Source organism: Somniosus microcephalus, chromosome 5 (genome assembly GCF_052327205.1).
Source record: "Somniosus microcephalus isolate GS21.2 chromosome 5, FLI_Smic_1.0, whole genome shotgun sequence".
NCBI lineage: Eukaryota > Metazoa > Chordata > Chondrichthyes > Squaliformes > Somniosidae > Somniosus > Somniosus microcephalus.
In genome coordinates, this window is record NC_140991.1 from 1,480,270 (window position 1) to 1,505,157 (window position 24,888).

A 24,888-nucleotide genomic window follows, 5' to 3' on the forward strand; every position below is an offset into this window, starting at 1 on the left:
GTGTGTGAGTGTGAGAGAGTGAGAGAGAGAGTGTGTGAGAGTGTGAGAGAGTGTGAGAGTGAGAGAGTGAGTGTGTGAGTGTGAGAGAGTGAGAGAGTGAGTGTGTGAGTGTGTGAGAGTGTGTGAGAGTGAGAGTGTCTCTCTACTGGCCGTACCTCCAGCTGTCTCCTGCAGCTCTCAATCTCTCGAGGGTTGTTCAGAATCCTGTTGTTTGCTTCCACCAGCTCCAGCTCACATTCCTGGATTAATTTGCTGATCTGTGACATGTTGTTTAGAGAACCTTCGATGACGTTGAGCCTGAGACAGAGATTAGTCCAGGGTGAGAGTGGCCCATAGCTCAGCACATCCAATCCAGATCCCTGCTGATTGGATAACTATCTCCCTAACCCGCTCGATTCTCTTATCGATTGGCAAAGAATGCAGCAATATTGAGGACTGCTGGGAGTGGGAGACAGACACTCTGACAGTGCGGCGCTGCCTCAGTACTGCCCCTCCGACAGTGCAGCACTCCCTCAGTACTGCCCCTCCGACAGTGCAGCGCTCTCTCAGTACTGCTCCTCCGACAGTGCAGCGCTCTCTCAGTACTGCTCCTTCGACAATGCAGAGCCCCCTCAGTACTGCCCCTCCGACAGTGCAGCGCTCCCTCAGTACTGCCCCTCCGACAGTGCAGTGCTCCCTCAGTACTGCCCCTCCGACAGTGCAGTGCTCTCTCAGTACTGCCCCTCCGACAGTGCAGTGCTCTCTCAGTACTGCCCCTCCGACAGTGCAGCGCTCCCTCAGTACTGCCCCTCCGACAGTGCAGCGCTCCCTCAGTACTGCCCCTCCGACAGTGCAGCGCTCCCTCAGTACTGCCCCTCCGACAGTGCAATATTCTCGGTACTGCACTGTGAGTGTCGGCCTGGATTATGTGCTCAAGTCTCTGGATTGGAACTTAAACCCAGGACTCCTGACTCAGACGCGAGTGCGACCCACTGAGCTATGGCTGTCGGTATTAGAGTTTAGAATCGGTTTCTCAGCACCACTCCTCAGGAAGCTGCTCTCCCCTCCCCCACACCAAAATAGTCGAGACACAAAGAGGAGTTGTGGAGGGGGCGACTCGTATCTTTGATTTTATTTCATTCTTATATTCATCTTCACAAGGCGCTCGGCAAAGTGTCACATAATAGACTTGTTGGCAAAGGTGAAGCCTTGGGTTTAAAGGGCAGTGGCGATGTGGATACAAGCTGGCTAAGGGACTGAAAGCAGAGAGGAATGGTGAGAGCCTGTTGCATCTCTAACATTTCTCGGTCCTGACGAAGGATCTTCGACCTGAAACGTTAACTCTGTTTCTCTCTCCACAGATGATGCCTGACCTGCTGAGTGTTTCCAGCGTTTTCTGTCTTTATTTCAGATTTCCAGCATCCGCAGTATTTTGCTTTTGCAGTGGTGAAGGGATATTTATCAGACCGGGGGGAAGTGTACAGTGGTGTTCCCCAGGGGTCGGTGTTGGGACCACTGCTCTTTTGATACATATTAATGACCTGGACTTGGGTATACAGGGCATCATTTCAAAGTTTACAGGTGACAAGAAACTCGGAAATGTAGTAACAGTGAGGAGGTTAGTAACAGACTGGTGAAATGGGCAGACACATGGCAGATGAAATTTAACACAGAGAGGAGTGTAGTGATACATTTTTGAAGGAAGAATTAGGAGAGCCAACAACAAAATCAACAACTTGCATTGATATAGCGCCTTTAACGTAGTAAAACGCCCCACAGCGCTGCACTGGCGTGATGTCAGGGCCTTGGAGAGGGTGCAGAGGAGATTTACTAGAATGGTTCCAGGGATGAGGGACTTCCGTTATGTGGAGAGACTGGAGAAGCTGGGGTTGTATACTGTATTTGCTGCTCACGATGCGGTCTCCTCTACATTGGGGAGACCAAAGGCAGATTGGGTGACCGCTTTGCGGAACACCTCCGTTCAGTCCGTAAGGGTGACCCCGAGCTTCCGGTCGCCTGTCACTTTAATTCTCCGCTCCACTCAGACCTCACCGTCGTCGGCCTCTTACACTGTTCCAATGAAGCTCAGTGTAAGCTCGAGGAACAGCACCTCCTCTTTCGATTAGGCACTTTACAGCCCTCTGGACTTACATCGAGTTCAACAATTTCAGGCTATGAATTGGCCCCTGTATTTCTTTATATATATTGTTTCTCTTGTTTCCTCACATGGTAACTGTTAATGTTGCTGCCATCATCATTCACACATCATCTAGAGCCATCTTTTGTTTCTTAACTTGTCCCATTACCATCTCCTGCCTTCCACCCTATCACAGACCTTCCCTTTGTTCTTTCCTCTCCTCCTCCCCGCCCCCTGCTTCAAAATCTCTCCTCCCGAACCTTTCCCAGTTCTGACGAAGGGTTTGACCTCAAACGTTGACTTTGTTTCTCTCTCCTCGATGCTGCCTGACCTGCTGAGTGTTTCCAGCATTTTCTGTTGCTATTTTAGGTTAAGGGGAGATTTGATTGAGGTGTTCAAACTCATGAGGGGTTTTGATGGAGTAAATAAGGAGAAACTGTTTCCAGTGGCAGGAGGGTCGGTAACCAGAGGTCACAGATTTAAAGTGATTGGCAAAAGAACCAGAGGGGAGATTTTTTTACACAGCAAGTTGTTGTGATCTGGAATGTGCTGCCTGAAAGCAGATTCAATAGTAACTTTCAAAAGGGAATTGAATAAATACTCAAAGGGAATCATATACAGGGCCCTGGGGAAAGAGCGGAGGGAGCAGGACTAATTAGATAGTTCTACCAAAGACCCGCACAGACACGATGGGCCGAATGGCCTCTGTCTGTGCCGTATCATTCGATGATCTGGTTTACTCACATGTCCAGGTAGAGTGTGGCCAGGCCGCGGAGATGATCCAGTTTGGAGAGAGTATCCAGGAGCTCGCTGGTGAAAGTTCTCCATTGCCCAGGGACATTGAATCTGTCCAACGTCTCTCCAGCCTCCTGCCGCACTTCCTCGACCTTCGACCTCTGCTCCTGCAGCCCTGAGCGCACGACCTTTCAAAGAGAATGCAGAAGGTCTGGATTATCCAATGGCGTCACGGTGAGAAGTCAGACTCAGCTCAACGCCATTTAACAAACACTTTGTACAGGAGTGTGGCCAATACTCTCCATTGTATTGGCATTCCACCCACACAGGCGACAGCCCGGGTATGTCAGCTACCGCAGGCTGGTGCCAGACTGCTTGGGGATGGGGGGAGGGGGGAGGGGGCTCCTGAGGCAAATCCACCACAGCAACTTGTGAAATTCAATTCAATAAATCGGGTCATCAGTGGCTGGCACCAGGAAATCTGCTGGGTTGTTGTAAAAATCAAACTAGTTCCATTTAAACTGTCCCATCAAACACTTCCTGGGCAGGTACAGCACGGGTTAGATACAGAGTAAAGCTCCCTCTACACTGTCCCATCAAACACTCCCAGGGCAGGTACAGCACGGGGTTAGATACAGAGTAAAGCTCCCTCTACACTGTCCCATCAAACACTCCCAGGGCAGGTACAGCACGGGTTAGATACAGAGTAAAGCTCGCTCTACACTGTCCCATCAAACACTCCCAGGGCAGGTACAGCACGGGTTAGATACAGAGTAAAGCTCCCTCTACACTGTCCCATCAAACACTCCCAGGGCAGGAACAGCACGGGATTGATACAGAGTAAAGCTCCCTCTACACTGTCCCATCAAACACTCCCAGGGCAGGAACAGCACGGGTTAGATACAGAGTAAACTCCCTCTACACTGTCCCATCAAACACTCCCAGCGCAGGTACAGCACGGGTTAGATACAGAGTAAAGCTCCCTCTACACTGTCACATCAAACACTCCCAGGGCAGGTACAGCACGGGTTAGATACAGAGTAAAGCTCCCTCTACACTGTCCCATCAAACACTCCCAGGGCAGGAACAGCACGGGTTAGATACAGAGTAAACTCCCTCTACACTGTCCCATCAAACCCTCCCAGGGCAGGTACAGCACGGGGTTAGATACAGAGTAAAGCTCCCTCTACACTGTCCCATCAAACACTCCCAGGGCAGGTACAGCACGGGTTAGATACAGAGTAAAGCTCCCTCTACACTGTCCCCATCAAACACTCCCAGGGCAGGTACAGCACGGGTTAGATACAGAGTAAAGCTCCCTCTACACTGTCCCATCAAACACTCCCAGGGCAGGTGCAGCACGGGGTTAGATACAGAGTAAAGCTCCCTCTACACTGTCCCATCAAACACTCCCAGGGCAGGTACAGCACGGGGTTAGATACAGAGTAAAGCTCCCTCTGCACTGTCCCATCAAACACTCCCAGGGCAGGTACAGCACGGGTTAGATACAGAGTAAAGCTCCCTCTACACTGTCCCATCAAACACTCCCAGGGCAGGTACAGCACGGGGTTAGATACAGAGTAAAGCTCCCTCTGCACTGTCCCATCAAACACTCCCAGGGCAGGTACAGCACAGGTTAGATACAGAGTAAAGCTCCCTCTACACTGTCCCATCAAACACTCCCAGGGCAGGTACAGCACAGGGTTAGATACAGAGTAAAGCTCCCTCTGCACTGTCCCATCAAACACTCCCAGGGCAGGTACAGCACGGGGTTAGATACAGAGTAAAGCTCCCTCTACACTGTCCCATCAAACACTCCCAGGGCAGGTACAGCACGGGGTTAGATACAGAGTAAAGCTCCCTCTACACTGTCCCATCAAACACTCCCAGGGCAGGTACAGCATGGGTTAGATACAGAGTAAAGCTCCCTCTACACTGTCCCATCAAACACTCCCAGCGCAGGTACAGCACGGGGTGAGATACAGAGTAAAACTCCCTCTACACTGTCCCATCAAACACTCCCAGGGCAGGTACAGCACGGGTTAGATACAGAGTAAAGCTCCCTCTACACTGTCCCATCAAACACTCCCAGGGCAGGTACAGCACGGGTTAGATACAGAGTAAAGCTCCCTCTACACTGTCCCATCAAACACTCCCAGGGCAGGCACAGCATGGGGTTAGATACAGAGTAAAGCTCCCTCTGCACTGCCCCATCAAACACTCCCAGGGCAGGTGCAGCACGGGTTAGATACAGAGTAAAGCTCCCGCTACACTGTCCCATCAAACACTCCCAGGGCAGGTACAGCACGGGTTAGATACAGAGTAAAGCTCCCGCTACACTGTCCCATCAAACACTCCCAGGGCAGGTACAGCACGGGTTAGATACAGAGTAAAGCTCCCGCTACACTGTCCCATCAAACACTCCCAGGGCAGGTACAGCACGGGTTAGATACAGAGTAAAGCTCCCTCTACACTGTCCCATCAAACCCTCCCAGGGCAGGTACAGCACGAGTTAGATACAGAGTAAAGCTCCCTCTACACTGTCCCCATCAAACACTCCCAGGGCAGGTACAGCACGGGTTAGATACAGAGTAAAGCTCCCTCTACACTGTCCCATCAAACCCTCCCAGGGCAGGTACAGCACGAGTTAGATACAGAGTAAAGCTCCCTCTACACTGTCCCATCAAACACTCCCAGGGCAGGTACAGCACAGGGTTAGATACTGAGTAAAGCTCTCTCTACACTGTCCCATCAAACACTCCCAGGGCAGGTACAGCATGGGTTAGATACAGAGTAAATCTCCCTCTACACTCTCCCCATCAAACACTGCCAGGGCAGGTACAGCACGGGTTAGATACAGAGTAAAGCTCCCTCTACACTGTCCCATCAAACACTCCCAGGGCAGGTACAGCACGGGTTAGATACAGAGTAAAGCTCCCTCTACACTGTCCCATCAAACACTCCCAGGGCAGGTACAGCACGGGTTAGATACTGAGTAAAGCTCCCTCTACACTGTCCATCAAACACTCCCAGGGCAGGTACAGCACGGGTTAGATACAGAGTAAAGCTCCCTCTACACTGTCCCATCAAACACTCCCAGGGCAGGTACAGCACGGGTTAGATACAGAGTAAAGCTCCCGCTACACTGTCCCATCAAACACTCCCAGGGCAGGTACAGCACGGGTTAGATACAGAGTAAAGCTCCCTCTACACTGTCCCCATCAAACACTCCCAGGGCAGGTACAGCACGGGTTAGATACAGAGTAAAGCTCCCGCTACACTGTCCCATCAAACACTCCCAGGGCAGGTACAGCACGGGTTAGATACAGAGTAAAGCTCCCTCTACACTGTCCCATCAAACACTCCCAGGGCAGGTACAGCACGGGTTAGATACAGAGTAAAGCTCCCTCTACACTGTCCCATCAAACCCTCCCAGGGCAGGTACAGCACGAGTTAGATACAGAGTAAAGCTCCCTCTACACTGTCCCATCAAACACTCCCAGGGCAGGTACAGCACAGGGTTAGATACTGAGTAAAGCTCTCTCTACACTGTCCCATCAAACACTCCCAGGGCAGGTACAGCATGGGTTAGATACAGAGTAAATCTCCCTCTACACTCTCCCCATCAAACACTGCCAGGGCAGGTACAGCACGGGTTAGATACAGAGTAAAGCTCCCTCTACACTGTCCCATCAAACACTCCCAGGGCAGGTACAGCACGGGTTAGATACAGAGTAAAGCTCCCTCTACACTGTCCCATCAAACACTCCCAGGGCAGGTACAGCACAGGGTTAGATACAGAGTAAAGCTCCCTCTACACTGTCCCATCAAACACTCCCAGGGCAGGTACAGCACAGGGTTAGATACAGAGTAAAGCTCCCTCTACACTGTCCCATCAAACACTGCCGGGGCAGGTACAGCATGGGTTAGATACAGAGTAAAGCTCCCTCTACACTGTCCCATCAAACACTCCCAGGGCAGGTACCGCACAGGGTTAGATACAGAGTAAAGCTCCCTCTACACTGTCCCATCAAACACTCCCAGGGCAGGTACAGCATGGGTTAGACACAGAGTAAAGCTCCCTCTACACTGTCCCATCAAACACTCCCAGGGCAGGTACAGCACGTGTTAGATACAGAGTAAAGCTCCCTCTACACTGTCCCATCAAACACTCCCAGGGCAGGTACAGCACGGGTTAGATACAGAGTAAAGCTCCCTCTACACTGTCCCATCAAACACTCCCAGGGCAGGTACAGCATGGGTTAGATACAGAGTAAAGCTCCCTCCACACTGTCCCATCAAACACTCCCAGGGCAGGTACAGCACGGGTTAGATACAGAGTAAAGCTCCCTCTACACTGTCCCATCAAACACTCCCAGGGCAGGTACAGCATGGGTTAGATACAGAGTAAAGCTCCCTCTACACTGTCCCATCAAACACTCCCAGGGCAGGTACAGCACGGGTTAGATACAGAGTAAAGCTCCCGCTACACTGTCCCATCAAACACTCCCAGGGCAGGTACAGCACGGATTAGATACAGAGTAAAGCTCCCGCTACACTGTCCCATCAAACACTCCCAGGGCAGGTACAGCACGGGTTAGTTACAGAGTAAAGCTCCCTCTACACTGTCCCATCAAACACTCCCAGGGCAGGTACAGCACGGGTTAGATACAGAGTAAAGCTCTCTCTACACTGTCCCATCAAACACTCCCAGGGCAGGTACAGCACGGGTTAGATACAGAGTAAAGCTCCCTCTACACTGTCCCATCAAACACTCCCAGGGCAGGTACAGCACGGGTTAGATACAGAGTAAAGCTCCCTCTACACTGTCCCATCAAACACTCCCAGCGCAGGTACAGCACGGGGTTAGATACAGAGTAAAACTCCCTCTACACTGTCCCATCAAACACTCCCAGGGCAGGTACAGCACGGGTTAGATACAGAGTAAAGCTCCCTCTACACTGTCCCATCAAACACTCCCAGGGCAGGTACAGCACGGGTTAGTTACAGAGTAAAGCTCCCTCTACACTGTCCCATCAAACACTCCCAGGGCAGGTACAGCACGGGTTAGTTACAGAGTAAAGCTCCCTCTACACTGTCCCATCAAACACTCCCAGGGCAGGTACAGCACGGATTAGATACAGAGTAAAGCTCCCGCTACACTGTCCCATCAAACACTCCCAGGGCAGGTACAGCATGGGTTAGATACAGAGTAAAGCTCCCTCTACACTGTCCCATCAAACACTCCCAGGGCTGGTACAGCACGGGTTAGATACAGAGTAAAGCTCCCTCTACACTGTCCCATCAAACACTCCCAGGGCAGGTACAGCACGGATTAGATACAGAGTAAAGCTCCCGCTACACTGTCCCATCAAACACTCCCAGGGCAGGTACAGCATGGGTTAGATACAGAGTAAAGCTCCCGCTACACTGTCCCATCAAACACTCCCAGGGCAGGTACAGCATGGGTTAGATACAGAGTAAAGCTCCCGCTACACTGTCCCATCAAACACTCCCAGGGCAGGTACAGCACGGGTTAGATACAGAGTAAAGCTCCCTCTACACTGTCCCATCAAACACTCCCAGGGCAGGTACAGCATGGGGTTAGATACATAAGAACATAAGAAATAGGAGCAGGAGTAGGCCAATCGGCCCCTCGAGCCTGCTCTGCCATTCAATAAGATCATGGCTGATCTGATCCTAACCGCCAATCCACTATCACAGAACCATCTCCTGAATCTAACGGAATTAGACACATGAAATAGGAGCAGGATCAGGCTACACGGCCCCTGGGCCCGCTCCGCTACCCACAGGGCCATGTCCGATCCGAACCTAGACTCATGTCCAAATTCCTGCCCGCTCCCCGTAACCCTTAATTCCCTTTACTTCTAGGAAACTGTCTATTTCTGTTTTGAATTTATGTAATGATGTAGCTTCTACAGCTTTTTGGGGCAGCATATTCCATGGACCTACCACCCTCTGAGTGAAGTAGTTCCTCCACATCTCAGTTTTGAAAGAGCAGCACCTTATTCTAAGACTATGCCCCCTAGTTCTAGTTTCACCCAACATTGGGAACATCCTCCCCGCATCCACCCGATCCAACCCCTTCACAATCTTATATGTTTCAATAAGATCGCCTCTCATTCTTCTGAACTCCAATGAGTAGCGTCACAATCTACTCAACCTCTCCTCATATGTCCATCCCTTCATCCCCGGGATTAACCGAGTGAACCTTCTTTGTACTGACTCGAGAGCAAGTATGTCCTTTCTTAAGTATGGACACCAAAACTGTACGCAGTATTCCAGGTGCGGTCTCACCAATACCTTGTGCAACTGAAGCAATACCTCCCTATTTTTATATTCTATCCCCCTAGCAATGAAAGCCAACATTCCATTGGCCTTCTTAATCACTTGCTGCACCTGCATACTAACCTTTTGAGTTTCCTGCACCAGGACCCCCAGATCCCTTTGTACTTCAGTACTTTCCAGTTTCTTGCCATTAAGATAATAACTTGCTCTACGATTTTTCCTGCCAAAGTGCATAACCTCACACTTTCCAGTATTGTATTCCATCTGCCAAATCTCTGCCCACTTACTTAGCCTGTCTATGTCCCCTTGCAGGTTTTTTATGTCCTCCTCACTCACTACTTTCCCTCCCATCTTAGTATCATCTGCAAACTTTGATATGTTACACTCGGTCCCCTCCTCCAAATCGTTAATATAGATTGTAAAGAGTTGGGGACCCAGCACTGACCCCTGCGGAACACCACTAGTTACTGATTGCCAGTCTGAGAATGAACCATTTATCCCAACTCTCTGCCTTCTGTTAGATAGCCAATCCTCTATCCATGCCAGAATATTACCCCCAATCCCGTGATTTTTTATCTTAAGCAATAATCTTTTGTGTGGCACCTTGTCAAATGCCTTTTGGAAGTCTAAATACACTACATCCACTGGTTCCCCTTTATCCACCCTATATGTTACTTCCTCAAAGAACTCCAGCAAATTTGTCAAACATGACTTCCCCTTCATAAAACCATGCTGACTTTGTCCTATTAAATGATGATTATCCAAATGTCCTGTTACTGTCTCCTTAATAATGGACTCCAAAATTTTACCTACCACAGATGTTAGGCTAACCGGTCTATAGTTTCCAGCCTTCTGTCTACTGCCCTTTTTAAATAAGGGTGTTACATTAGCAGTTTTCCAGTCTGCCGGGACCTTTGCCGAGTCCAGGGAGTTTTGGAAAATTATTACTAATGCATCCACAATCCCTACCGCCACTTCCCTCAAGACCCTAGGATGTAAGCCATCAGGTCCAGGTGATTTATCCGCCTCGAGTCCCATTATTTTACCGAGTACCACTTCCTTAGTGATTTTGATCGTGTTTAGCTCCTCCCCCCCTATAGCCCCCTGTTTGTCCAGTGTTGGGATATTCTTAGTGTCCTCTACTGTAAAGACTGATACAAAATATTCAGTGTTTTTGCCATCTCCATATTTCCCACCATTAATTTCCCGGTCTCATCCTCTAAGGGACCAACATTTACTTTAGCCACCCTTTTTGTTTTTGTATAACTATAAAAACTCTTACTCTCTGTTTTTATATTTTTTGCTAATTTACTTTCATAATCTATCTTCCCTTTCTTAATCAATCTTTTTGTTATTTTTTGCTGTCTTTTAAAGTTTTCCCAATCCTCTATCCTCCCACTAGATTTGGCTACCTTATATGCCCTTGTTTTTAGTCAAATACTATCCTTAATTTCTTTACTTAGCCACGGATGGCTGTCTTTTCTTTTACACCCTTTTCTTCTCAGTGGAATATATATTTTTTGGAAGTTGTAAAATAACTCCTTAAATGTACACCACTGATCATGTATCGTCTTACCCTTTAATCTATTTTCCCAATCCACTCTACTCAATTCCGCTCTCATACCTTCATAGTCTCCTTTATTCAAGCTTAGCACGTTTGTTTGAGATCCAACCTTCTCACCCTCTAATTGAATATGGAATTCAACCATGTTATGGTCACTCATTCCAAGGGGATCCTTTACTAGGACATTTTTAATTAATCCTGTCTCGTTACACAGGACCAGATCTAAGGTTGCTTGCCCCCTGGTCGGTTCAGTTACATACTGCTCAAGAAACCCATCCCTAATACACTCAATGAACTCATCCTCAAGGCAGCCCTGCCCAATTTGATTTGTCCAATTAATATGATAGTTAAAATCCCCAATAATTATAGATGTTCCCTTATTACAAGCCTCAACTATTTCCTGATTGATACTCCGTCCAACAGAGTTGCCACTGTTCGGAGGCCTATAGACTACGCCCACTAGTGTTTTTTTCCCCTTATTATTCCTTACCTCCACCCAAACTGTTTCATTATCCTGATCTTTTGACCCAATATCATTTCTCTGTATTACAGTGATTCCTTCCTTTATTAACATAGCCACCCCACCTCCCCTTCCTTCCTGCCTGTCCTTCCTGATCGTTAAATAACCTGGTATGTTTAATTCCCAGGCATTGTCACCCTGCAGCCATGTTTCTGTAATGGCCACAAGATCATACCCATATGTAGTTATTTGTGCCATTAACTCGTCTATTTTGTTACAAATGCTACATGCAGTAAAGCTCCCTCTACACTGTCCCATCAAACACTCCCAGGGCAGGTACAGCATGGGGTTAGATACAGAGTAAAGCTCCCTCTACACTGTCACATCAAACACTCCAAGGGCAGGTACAGCACGGGTTAGATACAGAGTAAAACTCCCTCTACACTGTCCCATTAAACACTCTCAGGGCAGGTACAGCACGGGTTAGATACAGAGTAAAGATCCCTCTACACTGTCCCATCAAACACTCCCAGGGCAGGTACAGCATGGGTTAGATACAGAGTAAAGCTCCCTCTGCACTGTCCCATCAAACACTCCCAGGGCAGGTATAGCATGAGTTAGTTACAGAGTAAAGCTCCCTCTACACTGTCCCATCAAACACTCCCAGGGCAGGTACAGCACGGGTTAGTTACAGAGTAAAGCTCCCTCTACACTGTCCCATCAAACACTCCCAGGGCAGGTACAGCACGGATTAGATACAGAGTAAAGCTCCCGCTACACTGTCCCATCAAACACTCCCAGGGCAGGTACAGCATGGGTTAGATACAGAGTAAAGCTCCCTCTACACTGTCCCATCAAACACTCCCAGGGCTGGTACAGCACGGGTTAGATACAGAGTAAAGCTCCCTCTACACTGTCCCATCAAACACTCCCAGGGCAGGTACAGCACGGATTAGATACAGAGTAAAGCTCCCGCTACACTGTCCCATCAAACACTCCCAGGGCAGGTACAGCATGGGTTAGATACAGAGTAAAGCTCCCGCTACACTGTCCCATCAAACACTCCCAGGGCAGGTACAGCATGGGTTAGATACAGAGTAAAGCTCCCGCTACACTGTCCCATCAAACACTCCCAGGGCAGGTACAGCACGGGTTAGATACAGAGTAAAGCTCCCTCTACACTGTCCCATCAAACACTCCCAGGGCAGGTACAGCATGGGGTTAGATACATAAGAACATAAGAAATAGGAGCAGGAGTAGGCCAATCGGCCCCTCGAGCCTGCTCTGCCATTCAATAAGATCATGGCTGATCTGATCCTAACCGCCAATCCACTATCACAGAACCATCTCCTGAATCTAACGGAATTAGACACATGAAATAGGAGCAGGATCAGGCTACACGGCCCCTGGGCCCGCTCCGCTACCCACAGGGCCATGTCCGATCCGAACCTAGACTCATGTCCAAATTCCTGCCCGCTCCCCGTAACCCTTAATTCCCTTTACTTCTAGGAAACTGTCTATTTCTGTTTTGAATTTATGTAATGATGTAGCTTCTACAGCTTTTTGGGGCAGCATATTCCATGGACCTACCACCCTCTGAGTGAAGTAGTTCCTCCACATCTCAGTTTTGAAAGAGCAGCACCTTATTCTAAGACTATGCCCCCTAGTTCTAGTTTCACCCAACATTGGGAACATCCTCCCCGCATCCACCCGATCCAACCCCTTCACAATCTTATATGTTTCAATAAGATCGCCTCTCATTCTTCTGAACTCCAATGAGTAGCGTCACAATCTACTCAACCTCTCCTCATATGTCCATCCCTTCATCCCCGGGATTAACCGAGTGAACCTTCTTTGTACTGACTCGAGAGCAAGTATGTCCTTTCTTAAGTATGGACACCAAAACTGTACGCAGTATTCCAGGTGCGGTCTCACCAATACCTTGTGCAACTGAAGCAATACCTCCCTATTTTTATATTCTATCCCCCTAGCAATGAAAGCCAACATTCCATTGGCCTTCTTAATCACTTGCTGCACCTGCATACTAACCTTTTGAGTTTCCTGCACCAGGACCCCCAGATCCCTTTGTACTTCAGTACTTTCCAGTTTCTTGCCATTAAGATAATAACTTGCTCTACGATTTTTCCTGCCAAAGTGCATAACCTCACACTTTCCAGTATTGTATTCCATCTGCCAAATCTCTGCCCACTTACTTAGCCTGTCTATGTCCCCTTGCAGGTTTTTTATGTCCTCCTCACTCACTACTTTCCCTCCCATCTTAGTATCATCTGCAAACTTTGATATGTTACACTCGGTCCCCTCCTCCAAATCGTTAATATAGATTGTAAAGAGTTGGGGACCCAGCACTGACCCCTGCGGAACACCACTAGTTACTGATTGCCAGTCTGAGAATGAACCATTTATCCCAACTCTCTGCCTTCTGTTAGATAGCCAATCCTCTATCCATGCCAGAATATTACCCCCAATCCCGTGATTTTTTATCTTAAGCAATAATCTTTTGTGTGGCACCTTGTCAAATGCCTTTTGGAAGTCTAAATACACTACATCCACTGGTTCCCCTTTATCCACCCTATATGTTACTTCCTCAAAGAACTCCAGCAAATTTGTCAAACATGACTTCCCCTTCATAAAACCATGCTGACTTTGTCCTATTAAATGATGATTATCCAAATGTCCTGTTACTGTCTCCTTAATAATGGACTCCAAAATTTTACCTACCACAGATGTTAGGCTAACCGGTCTATAGTTTCCAGCCTTCTGTCTACTGCCCTTTTTAAATAAGGGTGTTACATTAGCAGTTTTCCAGTCTGCCGGGACCTTTGCCGAGTCCAGGGAGTTTTGGAAAATTATTACTAATGCATCCACAATCCCTACCGCCACTTCCCTCAAGACCCTAGGATGTAAGCCATCAGGTCCAGGTGATTTATCCGCCTCGAGTCCCATTATTTTACCGAGTACCACTTCCTTAGTGATTTTGATCGTGTTTAGCTCCTCCCCCCCTATAGCCCCCTGTTTGTCCAGTGTTGGGATATTCTTAGTGTCCTCTACTGTAAAGACTGATACAAAATATTCAGTGTTTTTGCCATCTCCATATTTCCCACCATTAATTTCCCGGTCTCATCCTCTAAGGGACCAACATTTACTTTAGCCACCCTTTTTGTTTTTGTATAACTATAAAAACTCTTACTCTCTGTTTTTATATTTTTTGCTAATTTACTTTCATAATCTATCTTCCCTTTCTTAATCAATCTTTTTGTTATTTTTTGCTGTCTTTTAAAGTTTTCCCAATCCTCTATCCTCCCACTAGATTTGGCTACCTTATATGCCCTTGTTTTTAGTCAAATACTATCCTTAATTTCTTTACTTAGCCACGGATGGCTGTCTTTTCTTTTACACCCTTTTCTTCTCAGTGGAATATATATTTTTTGGAAGTTGTAAAATAACTCCTTAAATGTACACCACTGATCATGTATCGTCTTACCCTTTAATCTATTTTCCCAATCCACTCTACTCAATTCCGCTCTCATACCTTCATAGTCTCCTTTATTCAAGCTTAGCACGTTTGTTTGAGATCCAACCTTCTCACCCTCTAATTGAATATGGAATTCAACCATGTTATGGTCACTCATTCCAAGGGGATCCTTTACTAGGACATTTTTAATTAATCCTGTCTCGTTACACAGGACCAGATCTAAGGTTGCTTGCCCCCTGGTCGGTTCAGTTACATACTGCTCAAGAAACCCATCCCTAATACACTCAATGAACTCATCCTCAAGGCAGCCCTGCCCAATTTGATTTGTCCAATTAATATGATAGTTAAAATCCCCAATAATTATAGATGTTCCCTTATTACAAGCCTCAACTATTTCCTGATTGATACTCCGTCCAACAGAGTTGCCACTGTTCGGAGGCCTATAGACTACGCCCACTAGTGTTTTTTTCCCCTTATTATTCCTTACCTCCACCCAAACTGTTTCATTATCCTGATCTTTTGACCCAATATCATTTCTCTGTATTACAGTGATTCCTTCCTTTATTAACATAGCCACCCCACCTCCCCTTCCTTCCTGCCTGTCCTTCCTGATCGTTAAATAACCTGGTATGTTTAATTCCCAGGCATTGTCACCCTGCAGCCATGTTTCTGTAATGGCCACAAGATCATACCCATATGTAGTTATTTGTGCCATTAACTCGTCTATTTTGTTACAAATGCTACATGCAGTAAAGCTCCCTCTACACTGTCCCATCAAACACTCCCAGGGCAGGTACAGCATGGGGTTAGATACAGAGTAAAGCTCCCTCTACACTGTCACATCAAACACTCCCAGGGCAGGTACAGCACGGGTTAGATACAGAGTAAAACTCCCTCTACACTGTCCCATTAAACACTCTCAGGGCAGGTACAGCACGGGTTAGATACAGAGTAAAGATCCCTCTACACTGTCCCATCAAACACTCCCAGGGCAGGTACAGCATGGGTTAGATACAGAGTAAAGCTCCCTCTGCACTGTCCCATCAAACACTCCCAGGGCAGGTATAGCATGAGTTAGATACAGAGTAAAGCTCCCTCTAAACTGTCCCATCAAACACTCCCAGGGCAGGTACAGCACTTGTTAGATACAGAGTAAAGCTCCCTCTACACTGTCCCATCAAACACTCCCAGTGTTGTGTATGTAACCTGTTCCACCTTAAGAGAGCTTAAGCCTGTTCCACCTTAAGAGATGTACTACTTTCTCAGGCTGCTGTAGACGTAATACCGGGGGTGAACACACCGGTATATAAGGGCAAGCACGGTGGCATAGTGGTTAGCACTGTTGCCTCACAGCGCCAGGGACCCGGGTTCGAATCCGGCCTCGGGTGACTGTCTGTGTGGAGTTTGCACTTTCTCCCCGTGTTTGCGTGGGTTTCCTCCGGGTGCTCCGGTTTCCTCCCACAGTCCAAAGATGTGCGGGTTAGGTTTGATTGGCTTTGATAAATTGACCCTTAGTGTTAGGGGGATTAAATACGTGGGGTTACGGGGCTAGGGTGGGATATGTGTTGGTGTAGGGGTTACGGGGATGGGGTGGGATATGTGTCGGTGCAGGCTCGATGGGCCGAAATGGCCTCTATCTGCACTGTGGGGTTTCTGTGATTCTGTGATAAGCACTGTGCAGTAATCTTGTATTCAGTGTAGTCCCTACCTCCAACCAGTAAAGACCTGTTTTATTGTTACTGATTAAGTCTGAGTATTAATTACTTGAACAACTCACAGACTTAACACCCAGGGCAGGTACAGCACGGGGTTAGATACAGAGTAAAGCTCCCTCTACACTGTCCCATCAAACACTCCCAGGGCAGGTACAGCATGGGTTAGATACAGAGTAAAACTCCCTCTACACTGTCCCATCAAACACTCCCAGGGCAGGTACAGCACGGGTTAGATATAGATTAAAGCTCCCTCTACACTGTCCCATCAAACACTCCCAGGGCAGGTACAGCACGGGTTAGATACAGAGTAAAGCTCCCTCTACACTCTCCCATCAAACACTCCCAGGGCAGGTACAGCACGGGTTAGATACAGAGTAAAGCTCCCCCTACACTGTCCCATCAAACACTCCCAGGGCAGGTACAGCACGGGTTAGATGTAGAGTAAAGCTCCCTCTACACAGTAACAACTGCTGCCATCCTGATCCAGCCACAGCTTTCGGTTGAAAAGCCTCCCACTTACAGAAATTCTGATCTTGGTATCATTCCCGCTGTTTGGGAGGGATTTCTCAAGCCAGTTCCGGACTGAGTTGATGATCTGCGCAAATTTCTTAAGTTTTTCCTGAATCTGTAAATAAAGGACAGTGTGAGCTATAGCTCATTTAGAACATGATCCTCGTGTCGGTATTGATCCCCATGTATTGGTAATGATACCCTTGTATCAGTAGTGAATGACCCCTCGTGTTGGTAGTGAATGACCCCTCATGTCAGAGTGATTGCCCCCTTGTATTCGTAGTAAGTGACCCCTCGTGTTGGTAGTGAATGACCCCTCATGTCAGAGTGATTGCCCCCTTGTATTCGTAGTAAGTGACCCCTCGTGTTGGTAGTGAATGATCCCTCGTGTCGGTAGTGAATGACCCCTCATGTTGGTAGTGAATGACCTCTCGTGTCAGTAATGATTGCCCCTCATGTCAGTTGTGATTGCCACTTGTGTCAGTAGTGATTGCCCTCGTGTCGATAGTGAATGACTCCTCGTGTCGGTAGTAAAATATCCCTTGTGTCGGTAGTGAAAGACCCATCGTTTCAGTAGTGAAAGACCTCTCATGTCAGTCGTGATTTCCCCTTGTGTCAGTCGTGAATGGCCCCTCGTGTCGTAGTGATTGCCCCCTCGTGTTGGTACTGAATAACCCCTCGTGTCGGTAGTGAATGACCCCTCATGTTCATAGTGAATGATCCCTCATGTCGGTAGTGAATGACCCCCCGTGCCAGTCGTCAATGACCCCTCAAGTCAGTAGTGAATGACACTTCGTGTCAGTAGTGATTGTCCCCTCTTGTCAGTAGGGTTTGCCCCTCATGTCAGTAGTGATGGCACCCTTGTGTCAGTAGTGAATGACCCCCCGTGTCAGTAGTGAATGACCCCTCGTGTCAGTAGTGAATGACCCCTCGTGTCAGTAGTGAATGACCCCTCGTGTCAGTAGTGAATGTCACTCGTGTCAGTAGTGAATGACCCCTCGTGTCAGTAGTGAATGTCACTCGTGTCAGTAGTGAATGACCACTCGTGCCGGTATTGAATGATCCCTTGGCCTAGAAATTCGGTATAGCCGCGTTTGGGGTGCTACAGCCGGGCGGTCACAAAACTTTGCGCCCGGCGCAACTTAGCACCCGGCGCAACTTAGCACCACCTTCGCCGATATTCAGTTGCATCGCCCCAAGAGGTTGCTGCAGCGCTAAAGCAGGCGATGCACGAGTATCATAAGGCGCTAAGCCGGCGATCCGGGGCGCTACCACCGAGGGCGGGCGCAGCGCAGGTGCGGCGAGCTATTGATTGAAGGCAGACAGTCAGGTGCCGGTCAGCACTTAAAGGGGGAGGGTGGAATTGTTTGGCTGCCACGCCCTGCACACTGCAGCCCTGAGGGAAGGCCTGAACACTGCTAATTCAACTGCTCCACACCCAGGAGAATGGAGAAGCCAAGGGAGAGAGCGCAGCGCTTCGGCGAGGGTAACCTGAGGGTGCTGGTTGGCGCAGTTGAGCGCAGACGCCATGTTCTGTTCCCTGAAGTTGGCAGGAGGCCGCTGCCCTCCGAATATCGGAAAGCCTGGAGGGAGGTGGCAAGCAGGGTCGCCTCCAACAGCGTGGTTGCCAGGACTCCCCTCCAATGCCGTAAAAAATTCAACGACCTCACTCGGGTTGTCAGGGTGAGTACCCTTTCCAGTATCTTCCTCATCCCTGCATGTGCTCCTCAGTTGATGGCCAAAGGGACGTGAAAGCCCTACTGCCCAGCCCTCATCCAGCAGCTATGGGACTGTCATGAAAAGCACTTGCATATTCAGGAGCTAATATACTGTCAGGGCTATTCCACCATGGGAGGCTGTGCAGGCAAGATGAAGGCTTCACACTGTCAAGGCTATTCCACCATGGGAGGCTGTGCAGGCAAGATGAGGGCTTCATACTGTCAGGGCTATTCCACCATGGGAGGCTGTGCAGGCAAGATGAGGGCTTCACACTGTCAGGGCTATTCTACCATGGGAGGCTGTGCAGGCAAGATCAGGGCTTCACACTGTCAGGGCTATTCCACCATGGGAGGCTGTGCAGGCAAGATCAGGGCTTCACACTGTCAGGGCTATTCCACCATGGGAGGCTGTGCAGGCAAGATCAGGGCTTCACACTGTCAGGGCTATTCTACCATGGGAGGCTGTGCAGGCAAGATCAGGGCTTCACACTGTCAGGGCTATTCCACCATGGGAGGCTGTGCAGGCAAGATCAGGGCTTCACACTGTACTTAGAGGCCGTCCTCTCTCTTGCAGGGCAAGCTGGCGCACAACCGGAGACAGCAGCGCCAGACCGGGGGAGGCCGTCCTGACATTAAGCAGCTCAGCGACCTAGAGCTGCGAGTGGAGCAGATCATGGCAGGCCGGCTGATTGGCCCTGTCGCGACTGGAGATGCCGACTCTGTTCTGGGCACCAATGGTAAGATCCTCACCTTTTTGACCTCTCTCTTTCCACCTGCACCTCACGCCAGCATCCTTTGCCACTATCGAACCAATGCAGTGCATAGCAGCACTCATGCCTCCCTCGCTGCCGTCCTGTCCTCACTCTAAAGCAACTCTTGTGCCTCCCTGCTTTCAGATAGTGACTCGCCAGGTGAGGAGGCGGCCCCTCAAGCTGGCACTGCGTCGGACTCAGAACTAGAGGAGGAGGAAGAGGAAGCCGGCCCATCAGGGACACCCTCGGCCGAGGCAGCCCATGGCCATGCTGGGGACACGTCTTCCCTGGAGGGGAGCAGGGGGGAAGTGTCGGAGGAGAGTGATGCTCCGGGGACCAGTGGGCTGCAGCAACGCGGGAGGGGTGGGGAAGCTCAGCGGCCTTCTCCCCGGAGGGAGAGTGTGGCCTCCAGTCCTGCTACAGTGAGCGCAGAGAAGGTGCGGCTCCTTGGTGAAATGGGCGCCCAGGCTGAGTGCAGGCACACTGAGCTCATGGCTGCAGTGGCAAGGATGCCGGACTCCATAGAGTCTCTGGCAAGGAGTGTTCAGGAATTCGGAGCAGCACAGACCAGGAGTCTGCAAGAATTCAGTGCAGCACAGGCCAGGAGTCTGCAGGACTTCGCGGCAGCACAGGCGGCCTCCAGCCAAGTGCTCAGTCGTGCCGTGCATTTACTGGCTGGTGTCATCCAGACACAGACCAGGGCCACACGGGCACTAACTGCTGCCACCCTCGCTGGCTCAGCCAGGCATCGCCGGGGCACTCGCCACGCCGCAACAGCCCAGCAGTCTGTGCTTCAGCAGATTGCTGCGCATGCTGCAGTGCTGGCCCGTGCGAGTGCCAGTGAATCAGCCGACCAGGGAGTGCCTGTGCTCTGTCAGGTTGGCAGCATTCCTGCAGCCAACACTGTCACTCCTCCACTGCAGCTGCCACCACCCGTAGGACAGACTGCTGCCGCCCAAGCAGAGTTGGAGCAGTCCGCAGCCGGGCCCTCCAGGCCCAGAGCTGGTCCAGGCCGTCCCCCAAGGGCATCTGTCGTCTCACCATCTGACCCTCAGCAGCCTTCCCCCAGCCTTGCTGTAGCCACTGGGGTCCCATTGAGGAGGAGCTGCAGGGCGGGTAGGGGCCATGCCCGGAAGCGAGACAGATCACCCTCGCAGGTGAAAAAGTAGAAGGTCTGGCCAATTTTGTTGTTTTTTATAAACAGGCCGAGACTGTTGTATTTCTTTTTTATAAACAGGCCGAGACTGGCGTTTTTGTTTTTTATGTAAGAAATCACACAACACCAGGTTATAGTCCAACAGCTTTATTTGAAATCACAAGCTTTCGGAGCGCTGCTCCTTCTTCAGGTGAAGTGCAGCGCTCCGAAAGCTTGTGATTTCAAATAAAGCTGTTGGACTATAACCTGGTGTTGTGTGATTTCTTACATTTGTCCACCCCAGTCCAACTCCGGCATCTCCACACTTTGTTTTTTATATAAAGGCCGAGACTGGTGTGTTTTTGTTTGGGGGGGTTTCTCTGAATTAGTTTGTCATGCAGGAAGGGCACAGAGTTATAAGAGTAAAAAATTTTCTTTAATCGCACTGTCCATGTTTGCTTTTGGAAGTATTGGTTGCCTTGATCGGCTAAGGGCTTGCGGAGCGGCTACATTCATCTTCCTTCATTGGCACAAGCCATTCCCTGAGAGGGGGCCTAGAACCGAGTTGTAATAAGCCGCAGACTGACGGCCCTTGCACTTTCTGCCTCCCTCCCATCCTGGTCCTCCTCCTCCTCCTCTGGTGGTCCTCCAATGTCTGCTGGCAGTGGCTGAGTCCTGCGGATAGCCAGGTTGTGCAGCATGCAGCACACGACAACGAAATGGGAGACTCGCTCAGGCGAGTACTGTAGGGCTCCCCCGGAACGATCCAGACAGCAGAACCGTTGCTTGAGCATGCCGATTGTGTGCTCAATGATGTTCCTGGTTGCTTGATGGCTGTCATTGTATCGCTGTTCTGCAGGGGTGCTGGGCGCACGGAGCGGGGTCATCAGCCAGGTGCACAAAAAATAGCCTTTGTCCCCAAGAAGCCATCCTCGTGGGTGAGGCTGGGCCTGGAAAAGGTCTACCACAGAAGTCTGGCGCAGGATGAAGGCATCGTGGCTGCTGCCTGGAAAGCGGGCATTGACAGCTAGTATGAGCTGCCTGTGGTCACACACCAACTGCACGTTGAGCGAATGGTAGCCCTTCCGGTTGCGGTAATCCTCGGCATTCTCTAGAGGTGCCCGCAAAGCCACATGCGTGCAGTCAATGACGCCCTGCACCATGGGGAAGCCCGCTAATGCTGCAAATCCCATTGCACGCTCTTGCTGCTTGTCGAGGGTCATGGGGAAGGAGATGAACTGACGTCTCCTTCTGAAAAGGGCATTGGTCACCTGGTGGATGCAGCAATGTACTGCGAACTGGGAGATGTTGGAAATGTCCCCAGTAGCGGATTGGAAGGAACTGGTGGCATAGAAGTTGAGAGCCAGCATCACCTTCACTGCCACTGACAGAGACGTCCTGCTCCTCAGCTGTGGCTGCAGATCTCTCTGAAGCAGGTGGCAGATCTCAGTGACCACCGCCCTTCTGAATCGCAGCCTCTGAACACACTGCTCCTCAGACATGTTCAGATATGAGAACTGCTGGCGGTATACCCTGGGTGGGTAAGGCCTCCTGTGCCGACGCCTGTTGGCCTTTCTCTGTCTGGCCACAACTGGCACTCTCTCACGGCGTCTCTGAGCCCTCTGAATGCAATCCAGTAAGCCAACGTTTGCACCCATTGCAGCCCCCATTAGATGTATCGAATTAATGCTATGGCACTGAAAGTTAAATACAAGTGCAAAGCTCTGGCCTGAAGCCAGAAGTACCTGAGCGAGTGTTGATTCAAACCAGAAAGCTCTCTACCTTTGTCTCTCTCCAAATATCCGTCTCTCACAAAGAAGGTGTAGTGTATGTAACCGTTCCACCTTTAAGAGAACTATTTTAGGTGTTGCACTACTTTATCTTGGCTGCTGTATACTGTAATACCGGTGGTGACCACACCGGTATATAAGTGCTGTGTAATGAGTTATTGGGCAGATCCGCCCTGACCTTCGAATAGTAAAGTCCTGTTAAAGTTTACTCTTGTGGTCTGTGTAGTCATTCGCAATATAACACACAGACTTTACAGTGGCGACGAGTTCGATCTTACCCTGCAGCAGCGATACATCCGAAGCAGTTAACGGGCGTCGAGAAGAGGCATCCGCCCTCGTCATTCTGCTGAGAGAAGACTCGAGTCTGCAAAGCAAGGAAGAAGGAAGAATTCTGACATGAAGCCTTCCATCAGCAACAGGCAGTGATCGTCCCTTCCATCACGGTGGTGAGTGAGCCGATCAGCCACGAGAAGCAAGTCGGCCACGTTGACTGTGAGTAGGGGAGAAAATAATAAAAAAAACGGAGGATATAAGGGCGGAGAACTCGACCACGACCGGGGAAAGGAGCCGGACAGAAGTCGGGGCCAGAGGCGCTGAGACTGGGGCAGCGTAGGGCACGGCAGCCGCGGTGCAGGCAAACGCAGCCGGGGTGAGAGACCGGGCTACAAGCGGGAACGCAGCCGGTGTGAGAGACCGGGCTACAAGCGGGAACGCAGCCGGTGTGAGAGACCGGGCTACAAGCGGGAACGCAGCCGGTGTGAGAGACCGGGCTACAAGCGGGAACGCAGCCGGTGTGAGAGACTGGGCTACAAGCGGGAACGCAGCCGGTGTGAGAGACTGGGCTACAAGCGGGAACGCAGCCGGTGTGAGAGACTGGGCTACAAGCGGGAACGCAGCCGGTGTGAGAGACTGGGCTACAAGCGGGAACGCAGCCGGTGTGAGAGACTGGGCTACAAGCGGGAACGCAGCCGGTGTGAGAGACCGGGCTACAAGCGGGAACGCAGCCGGTGTGAGAGACCGGGCTACAAGCGGGAACGCAGCCGGTGTGAGAGACCGGGCTACAAGCGGGAACGCAGCCGGTGTGAGAGACCGGGCTACAAGCGGGAACGCAGCCGGTGTGAGAGACCGGGCTACAAGCGGGAACGCAGCCGGTGTGAGAGACCGGGCTACAAGCGGGAACGCAGCCGGTGTGAGAGACCGGGCTACAAGCGGGAATGCAGCCGGTGTGAGAGACTGGGCTACAAGCGGGAACGCAGCCGGTGTGAGAGACTGGGCTACAAGCGGGAACGCAGCCGGTGTGAGAGACTGGGCTACAAGCGGGAACGCAGCCGGTGTGAGAGACCGGACTACAAGCGGGAACGCAGCCGGTGTGAGAGACTGGGCTACAAGCGGGAACGCAGCCGGTGTGAGAGACCGGGCTACAAGCGGGAACGCAGCCGGTGTGAGAGACTGGGCTACAAGCGGGAACGCAGCCGGTGTGAGAGACTGGGCTACAAGCGGGAACGCAGCCGGTGTGAGAGACCGGGCTACAAGCGGGAACGCAGCCGGTGTGAGAGACCGGGCTACAAGCGGGAACGCAGCCGGTGTGAGAGACCGGGCTACAAGCGGGAACGCAGCCGGTGTGAGAGACCGGGCTACAAGCGGGAACGCAGCCAGGGTGAGAGACCGGGCTACAAGCGGGAACGCAGCCGGTGTGAGAGACTGGGCTACAAGCGGGAACGCAGCCGGTGTGAGAGACCGGGCTACAAGCGGGAACGCAGCCGGTGTGAGAGACTGGGCTACAAGCGGGAACGCAGCCAGGGTGAGAGACCGGGCTACAAGCGGGAACGCAGCCGGTGTGAGAGACCGGGCTACAAGCGGGAACGCAGCCAGGGTGAGAGACCGGGCTACAAGCGGGAACGCAGCCGGTGTGAGAGACCGGGCTACAAGCGGGAACGCAGCCAGGGTGAGAGACCGGGCTACAAGCGGGAACGCAGCCGGTGTGAGAGACCGGGCTACAAGCGGGAACGCAGCCGGTGTGAGAGACCGGGCTACAAGCGGGAACGCAGCCGGTGTGAGAGACCGGGCACAAGCGGGAACGCAGCCGGTGTGAGAGACTGGGCTACAAGCGGGAACGCAGCCGGTGTGAGAGACCGGGCTACAAGCGGGAACGCAGCCAGGGTGAGAGACCGGGCTACAAGCGGGAACGCAGCCGGTGTGAGAGACCGGGCTACAAGCGGGAACGCAGCCGGTGTGAGAGACCGGGCTACAAGCGGGAACGCAGCCGGTGTGAGAGACCGGGCTACAAGCGGGAACGCAGCCGGTGTGAGAGACCGGGCTACAAGCGGGAACGCAGCCGGTGTGAGAGACCGGGCTACAAGCGGGAACGCAGCCGGTGTGAGAGACCGGGCTACAAGCGGGAACGCAGCCGGTGTGAGAGACCGGGCTACAAGCGGGAACGCAGCCGGTGTGAGAGACCGGGCTACAAGCGGGAACGCAGCCGGTGTGAGAGACCGGGCTACAAGCGGGAACGCAGCCGGTGTGAGAGACCGGGCACAAGCGGGAACGCAGCCGGTGTGAGAGACTGGGCTACAAGCGGGAACGCAGCCGGT

General features: G+C 51.0%; 1 protein-coding gene across 1 annotated transcript in view; it reads right to left on the bottom strand.

Annotated features, from left to right (window-relative positions):
• Nucleotides 1-24,888, bottom strand: part of LOC147116799 (uncharacterized) — a 77,545-nt gene that overhangs the window by 25,387 nt on the left and 27,270 nt on the right. Inside the window, exons 3-5 of the mRNA XM_085987164.1 lie at nucleotides 16,913-17,017; nucleotides 2,861-3,039; nucleotides 1-297 (exon numbers count right to left, since the gene is read on the bottom strand). The exon at nucleotides 1-297 is cut by the window's left edge and continues 2,064 nt beyond it. Of these exons, the coding sequence (XP_085843290.1) occupies nucleotides 1-297; nucleotides 2,861-3,039; nucleotides 16,913-17,017 (581 nt within the window). The remainder of the gene's footprint in view (nucleotides 298-2,860; nucleotides 3,040-16,912; nucleotides 17,018-24,888) is intronic.